This window comes from Drosophila nasuta, chromosome 2R, assembly GCF_023558535.2.
Source record: "Drosophila nasuta strain 15112-1781.00 chromosome 2R, ASM2355853v1, whole genome shotgun sequence".
In the NCBI taxonomy this organism is placed as follows: Eukaryota; Metazoa; Arthropoda; class Insecta; order Diptera; family Drosophilidae; genus Drosophila; species Drosophila nasuta.
The window spans coordinates 9,447,801-9,456,474 of record NC_083456.1 but is presented as its reverse complement, the minus strand read 5'-3'; the positions used below and the strand labels follow the sequence as shown (position 1 = coordinate 9,456,474).

At 39.3% G+C, this 8,674-nt stretch overlaps 1 protein-coding gene across 1 annotated transcript; it reads left to right on the top strand.

The window, feature by feature from the left end:
- Window positions 1-1,070: 1,070 nt before the first annotated feature.
- Window positions 1,071-7,507, top strand: LOC132784673 (homeobox protein abdominal-B). Its single transcript, XM_060790441.1, has 5 exons — window positions 1,071-3,318; window positions 4,105-4,301; window positions 4,444-4,651; window positions 5,694-5,908; window positions 5,971-7,507. Exons 1-5 carry the CDS (start codon window positions 2,637-2,639, stop codon window positions 6,160-6,162), a joined length of 1,494 nt encoding a protein of 497 aa, XP_060646424.1. The 5' UTR covers window positions 1,071-2,636; the 3' UTR covers window positions 6,163-7,507.
- The last annotated feature ends 1,167 nt before the right edge of the window (window positions 7,508-8,674 follow it).

Here is an 8,674-nt window from a genome sequence, read left to right as displayed (position 1 = left end):
CAAATGAATTTAATATTGTTTCTCGTTGGGAAGGGTGGCCCACAAGTAGCAAACTGTAATTCGGTAAAAGAAAAAAACAAAAACATCGCATGCCGCCAACGACAATGTCGTGGCAACCTCCCAAGTCCCTTTCCAAACAAAATCTCGGCCATAGATGGCGCTGCGGTGCGCGAGAGTTAAATACATATTCAAATCAGCCCCAAACAAACAGCAAACGTCTAGAAACGAACTTCGTTGTTGCTGCCAATGCACACAGACGACTGTACGTGTGAGCACGAGCATAGTAGTGGGAGCCAGGGAGAGAGAGAGCGTGTAGTTGAAAAGAGCGAACAAAGGCTAAGCACATATACACTGTGTAAGTGTCGTGTGTATGTGTGTGTGTATACGTGTGCTGGCATGCATTCGTCCCTTGGTCCGTGCACCTGCTAAATCTCCACCAACTGATTAATATCGAAATTGTTTTACTCTCTCTACGTATAAAGGAAAATATGTAAAAAAAAAAATTGTTGGCAGGGTTTTTTAGTAAGTGGACGTTAGTGCTCTCTGGCTCTCTTTCTCTTTAAGCTCTACAGGCCATGGGGATACACGTACACGCTGTGTGTGTACACATATACGTATTGACTGCATCTCCACATGCAGACACACACGCACACTGTGCGTGTGCATAACGCGCGCCGCAAAGAGAGAGCGCACAAGCAACAACACAAGAACAACAACCACCACCACGAACAGAACAGAATAACAGCTACTCTCAGCAGGCGCATGCGCGAGCGAGGCTCTCTTTCGTTGGGCGCACACGGATAGAAGGCGCCGCGCTGTCAGGCACACGTATTGAATGCCTTTTGTTCACATCTTGACTTCGACTGACTCTTGCCGTCGTCTGTCGCCTGTCCACGATGTCGTCTTGTTTGTGTGAGAGTGAGAGTCGAAAACAAGACTCCACCGCTTTTGCTGCTGCCTCTGCTGCTGCTGCTGTTGTTGCTGCTGTCGCTGTCGCTGCTGCTGCTGTTGGTGCTGTTGGTGCTGCCTCTGCTGGTTGTCGCCGTTTTTGCTTGCTGGCGTTGTCAGTGTAGATTTGTGCTTCGCTCAGTACGGTTGGAAGGCGTGCGGGCGTCTGTCTGTCTCTTAATATCAACGGCAAACAACAAAAACGACTAACAGAGTATCGCAAGCAGCAACTGCAACATCGACGAAAGTAAATGAGAACAAGAACTTTAGTTTGACTTGAACGGATTCGTTTTCCATTCTGCTTGGAGTATTGTGGCCGTGCAGTTCGATATTATATTGATGACAACTTTATAAAAACAAGACTAAAATAATTATTTGCAATATAATAATAATTATTCGCGGTGTACAAAAATCAAAGTATATGTGAATATGCCTGAGGAATGGCAACATTTTGTTAACTGTTGCGGGCGACGAGTTTAATTGTTTGTTTTGATCGTAAAATCAAATTTTATGGCCAGCAAACATAAAAAGCAAAAAAAAAAAAAACAGCAGCGGCAGCAACAACAGCAGCGACGAAAATAATAATAATAAAAATCTACAACAACAGCAACAATAACTCGCTCTCACGCACTGAAAATTTCACGCGCCATTTGTGCCGGCATTAAACTATAAATATAATAATAACAAATATTAAAAATTACAAATGAAAAATAAATGCAATAAAATAGTGCAAGTTCTCAAAACTGAAATCATCTGATTTTTTGAACATCTGAAACACCGTAATCACCCTGTGCTCGTGTCTCTTTGACTGACTGTTGATCAAAAGCATTGGCCCCATCAACTACATCGAACAAACTGTGGGTGGCATTTAATTCGCGCTCTCTTCGTCCCATTCTTCAACCTCTTCGACAACGGACAGTGCTCTCTGTCGCTCTCTCTCACCCTCGAACGAGCTCTGTACGTGTGTGCGTGCATGTGTGAGTGCCAGTCAGCTTGTATACGTGCGTGCGTGTTTACGTACGTGTGTGTGTGTGCGTGAGCTAACCATCGACTGGTTGAATAATAAAAAAAATAAAAATAAAAAAAAACGTTTTCATATGACTGCAAATAAAAATCAAACTAAAGCGCAGCAGCAAACGGCAGTAAACATTGCAATATAATTGACTCGAATTAAGTGCAATTAACATTAATCAGTTGACTGCAACTGAGTGAGCACAAAAAAAAGGAACCGGAGAAGGAGAAGGAGAAAGTTAAAAGGAGCCAACTGGGATTGTGGACTTGGACCGCTTCCCTGCTTGGTGTGTGCTCTCCTCAGAGTGCACAAGTGTGTGTTGGAGTTGGTGTGTGTGTGTGTGTGGCGCGCAGTGTGCCTTTCGTTCCCGCCGTTTGACTGAAAGACATTCAAAATAACCGTAAATATTCCACCCCTTCCCCAAACCCCAACCATCCCGCTGGCGTGCGCTCTCTACGACCCCCACGATGTCTCGGCAGTCGGGTCGCACGCCGCTGCCGGGGCTTGGTGGGGGCCACATCACACACATCCCCATCCCCATCCCCATCCCCACCCACACCCCCACCCACATCCCACCTCGACGAGCAGTGCGGCGGCGGCGGCTCTGCAGCAACACCACCAGCAGCAGCAGCAACAGCAACAGCAGCTGCAACAACAGCAGCAACAGCAACAACAAATGCAGCAACAGTCCGCTCAGCAACTGCAACAACAGTCCGCTCAGCAACTGCAACAACAGTCCGCGCAGCATCTGCAGCAACTGCATCATCATCCGCACCACCATCACCACCTGCCTCAGCCTCAGCCACTGCATCATCACCTGCAACCCACGGTCGTCTCATCCGCCTCAGTTGCGTTGTCCACGCCAACATCGGTGTTGCAGCAGCAGCAACAGCAACAGCAACAACAGCAGCAGCAGCAACAGACGACGCCCACAACACATTCCACACCCACACATGCGGTCATGTATGAGGATCCCCCACCTGTGCCAATTGTGCCCGTGCAGCAGCAACAGACGTCACTCCAGCATCTGCCCCCGCCACAGCAGCAGCAGCAGCAACAACAACAACAGCAGCAGCAGCAACAACAACAGCTGGCAACAGCGCCAGTTGGCGGAGCCCTTAGTCCCGCACAGACTCCAACTGGACCCGCCACACAGCAGCCCCAGCATCTCACGTCCCCTCATCATCAGCAGCAGCAACAGCAGCAGCAACAGACGCCCAACAGCGTCTCGAGTGGCGCCTCCTCAAATCTCCAACAACAGCAGCAACAAAATTCGGTGGTCTCGTCTGGCCAAAGTCAAATTGTGGCGCCGACAACGGCGAGTGTTTCTCCCTCCAGTGTCAGTTCTCAGCAAGCAGGTGAGCACTCGCTTCATTCTTGGTTTCCAATTGGAATAGTCACTGTCTGCAACTCGTGATCCTGCTGAAGACTCTTATTGTTCCCTTGAATAAGCAATAAGAATTGTGTTTTGCAATGAGTTTCGGTAGTTTCGTTAGTTTCAAAAATAATTTCGTGGGGAAATATTTCTAAATATATACTTTAAATATTTTGATAATGCTTTAAATTTAAAGAAATCTTTTAATATTTAAAATACAAAAATATATTTATTCTTAATTACCAGATTAAAGTAAAAAAGTAATTTTAGCAATTTAAAATAAACAAATTTCGTTTAATAATTAAACCAAATAAGATATAAAATGTGGTAGTATATTTAAACTATAATAAGATTTTTATTTACATTTTTTTCCTATTTTACAAAATGTTTATTTCTCGTACCAGAAATATTTCATTCTATAACTTACCATGCTAATCCGTAAATTACTTAAAAAATATATATATTTAATTCTTAGGAGTATTGTTTAATTCAATGTGACAGACACTTTTTATGAAATAGTTAAGTATCTCTGATATCTTAAATAACATAGAAGTATTTTATTTATCTAAGATTAGTTAATATTGGATACTATGTAGTTTAGTATAATAAGATACTATCTTAATTAATTTTCCCTTTAATCAGATTATATAAATAAGCTCAGATTACTTTTAGAAGATAATTACTTTAATTACTTTAGGTAGACATAAATTATACAGCGCAACCTCAATACCTTAACTGAACATTTTTTTTAATTTGATTTCACCCCCAGACATGTCCATCTCATTAGCGCCAATACATATACCCGCGATCAGGCCCGGCTTCGAGGCGGATGCCACGACGCCAGTTAAGCGACATGCGCATCCGTGGCCATATGAAAACGAGTTCAACCAGTACCATGCCTCGCCATACTATCTCGACCGGGATCGCAAGCCCATGTTCTACGGCTACCCAGAGACCCAGTTTCAGGTGAGTGTGCGAGGCCAACACAACAACAACAACGTTGCCTCCGTCTCAAATTGCGAGTCAGGCGTCTCGTAAACAACTCAATGTCAACCCTCAACTTACCTCTCTCTCTCTTTCGCTCTGTCTCTCCTCTTGTACTCTACAGCCAGCATATTGGCCCAACTACCGTGATCAGCCGAGCTCAGCAGCAGCGGCGGCCTACATGAGCGCCACCGACGAGCGCCATGCATCAGTCAGCGCAGCAGCAGCGGCGCGACAATCGGTGGAGGGCACCTCGCAGTCCAGTTATGAGACGCCCACCTACTCCTCCCCAGGCGGACTGCGCGCCTTCCCCGAGCCCTACTCGAGCACAGGTAAATATTCTAGGCATATCTAACAACTAGTATGTTATTTTGTATTTGTAAACACAGTTAGCTGGCAACTCGAAATGCAAATTGCAAATTTGCGACAGTTGTTGTTGCGACGTCAAGTTTGCCGTTTAATTAGCGTATTGCCAAATGCCTCATAAATTCACAAAGGCGACATTTGACCGAGGTTATGCTCCTTCCTGTCAACGAGGGAGTGTCCTCCTCCACGACAACAACAATTTAAATCTGTTCAAAGTTATTATTACTATCAGTTGAAAATTTAATTGTAAACTTGCAATCACATGACAGTCTTGGGTTGAGTAAAATGTTAAAAAATTGATGCTTAGCATAAACAAAATATCATTAGACAGCATAAAGTTAGGTTAAAATACACAACATGAGATGCTCTTTATTTGATTTTATCTTATTTCATATTGAGTTGTTCAGTTGTGATTTATTCATTTAGGCTTGAGTTAATTTTATCTTCATTAAACAACTTAGTTATATAATTTTTACTATTTTATGACAAACAACGAGTATAGCAGTAATATTTACAATTTAGATTACATACTAGTATAAACTATTAAATACGTACTTGATGGATTTCTCAATTTAGAATGAAGTCATGTTTAATTATTGTGATCTCAGAAATGAAATTAGTGCTAAGGAGGTTATGTCTATATATTCAGTATTATAATATAATATTATTTGAATATATTATATAAGGAAGAAAGCATATAAAGTGCGGACACATTAATATCTAACTATTAAATAGCATTATGTTTAAAATCGTTTAAAGTGTGGTGTATTTTTATAGTAGTTCAAATACATGGGACAGACGTACGAAAAAAGTGTACTGGCGCCATCTAGAGTTCATATTATATGTGCATATGTTTTGAGTTTCGCCATGAAGTATGAAGTGTGAAGGCTAAGGCATTTATTCTTTGGTGTTTAATTTAAATTTGTTATGTTGATCAGGGTCCTTCATTAAATTTTTTACAAATTTTCTAAATTCTAATTCCTTAAATTATTATTGATTTTTGTGTAGGAACTTCAGGAGGTCTGTCGGTTGGTGCCGTAGGACCGATGACACCGACGAATGCGATGCACGAATGGACCGGACAGGTGTCGGTGCGAAAAAAGCGCAAGCCGTATTCCAAGTTCCAGACCCTTGAGCTGGAGAAGGAGTTTCTATTTAATGCGTATGTGTCCAAACAGAAGCGCTGGGAGTTGGCCCGCAATCTGCAGTTGACAGAGCGTCAGGTAAGTGGACCAAAGATAAATGTTTGGGCAATGAGTTAACCATAAAGTACATTTATGTGCAGGTTAAGATCTGGTTTCAAAATCGTCGCATGAAGAACAAGAAGAACTCACAGCGACAGGCCACACAGCAGAACAACAACAACAACTCCAGCAGCAATCACAACCACGCCCAGGCGGCACAGCAGCATCACAACAACCATCACCTGAACTTGGGTCTTAGCATGGGTCATCATGCCACTAAAATGCACCAGTGACCTTTGGACAACAGCAGCGCCGGCGCCATGGGCTTTGCTACCTACTAGCAGTTAGCCAACCCCAATCCCAATTCCAATGCGAATCCCAATCCCAATCCAAATCAGAATTCAATAAAAAACGAAATGATTATGGACTTTCCATGCTAGTTGCGAGATCGATCAATTGAGTACGGACAGAGTACAAAATCCAGATGTGTACTATATGTTATAACGCAGCGGATTAGTTGGGAGATTGGGAATTCGATATGGAAGTGGATGGGGATGGAAAAAAAACTAAAGGAAATTGCGTTGGCGTCGCTGTTTTCAAAGCTAAATTCGTTGGCAGATCATGCCGAACAAGGGGAGTTGAAGTCTACGTTTAATGAAATGCAGTTAATTAATAAGTCAGTTCTTAAAATATCTATAAACAATTACAAATGTAAATCGCCCAGTTAAATTGATGCTTGGCAAATGACAAATGGCATAAGGCAAATGATCAGAGAATCCCAAAATTACAAAATGAGAAAAGATGAGAAAATAAATAAGAAAATTGAAAATATGAATGAAATGAGACGCAGAATGAATATAGTATATGTATGTATTTGTATTTGTATTTCTCTCAACGCTCTAATAATTAAATACGCATTAATTAATAATAACAATTTCAACTATGAATAATATATGCATATACAAAATACATTGTACTACCCCTAATAATAATAACAATACAACAACAACAACAACAACAGCAACAACAATTCGAGTAGTAGATTCTAATTGTAAGTGCAGTTCGTACATCAAATGCAATTGTAGGCCACAACAGACAACAACAAATTGTTTAACAATTTCCACACACAGACACACACACACTCAAACACTTATACACTTAACACAGAGACACAGCGCCGCACTTTTAGCATAAATTTTGTCAAATATTGTTCGTTGTGTCGTGTTCTTAGATAAATTTTAAGTTCCTGTATATAAACTAAGACGTAAAATCGAAAAAAGAAGAGAAAAACGTAATTAAACACAATTAGCGAAACCGTCTGAAACTTATTTTGGTTTTGTGAACATAAACAAAATTAATATAATCGAAATCGAAAAACTAAATACTAAAAAGAAAGAAAAAACAAATCGAATAACATATGAGAATACAAAAATTAGAAATGCGAAATGTCAAATTCGATCTTATAAATTGTAAGTTTTTTGATGTGTGTGCATGTTTACTCCATAGTTAAAGGCGCTTTCGATCTAAACAAAAAAAAACAAAAACAAAAATTGAAACATAAATAATTAATGAATAATTATGAATAATTGCACGTAAATTAAAACTAAAGGGAACGCTAAAGAAAAATGGGGAATACATTGCAATTGAAATATGAATAAGAAGCAAAAAAAAAAAACAGAAAACAGAATTGAACATTGAGAGAAGAAGTTGAGCGAGAAGTTATTTACGATACATACCTTAAAGCTACTTACATAACTTATATATAGCATATATATGTATATATATGGTATACATATATACAATACACGTACATATGCATACACATATTGCCCATGTGTGTCTGACTCTGCTTAATCCTGATATTACATCTAAGTTCAGTTATGTTGTGTAATTATCGAATTTTTGTTGATGTTTTGCTTCATACATTATACTTGTACACAAATACTATACCTACCTATACACACACACACTTACATATTATTAATATTATGATTATTATTTAGATTATGATTACCATTAATATTATGAATTATGAAATGATTTCGCCAATTGCTTTATCCTAGTTCTTGTATTATTATTATTTCACACCATTTTCATAAGTTGTAGTCTAAAGTCGGTTATGTTTATGCTTATGTTCAATTATATGCATATATATATCTATATATGTATATTTACATAGATTGTTTAGTAAATTTTTATGTAGCATTAGCAATTCTCTTTTTTAAAAAGTTAATTATTGTGAATAAAATATATGAAATTTGCAAAAAATATGTGCAAAAACTATACACAATTCAAATCAAGTAACGAGTTACTCTCCCTTCTCCTCCTCCACCCAACTTTTGTTATTCATTTGCTCATTTATCCAATCTACACATGTATTCATAATATACAAAAAATATCCACATTATACTCACGCAGTAGATTTCATTCATTTCAATTATTTTATTAACTATTTCTTCCGTTCGATTTATTTATTGAGTTCGATTTTGTTTGGTAAGTACCGTCGCGTTGCGGGGATTCCCCGCAGAGGCAACCTGAGGGACCTCTCAGCATCGAATTTATTCATAGACATCCATAGAGAGTATGAATATTCATAGTGTTTATTGGCACACACAAAAACACACACACACACACTTACACATCACATATGTATTCGCAATCACATTCAAAAAGTAATAATAAAAAAAAACGTATGAAACTTATCGAAATCAGATTATCGGAAATTAGTTCGGTTTACAATTTTAATCAATAATTTGTTACGCTATCTCTGAGTTGTTCTTATAAACTAATTTGGCTTTTTATTGT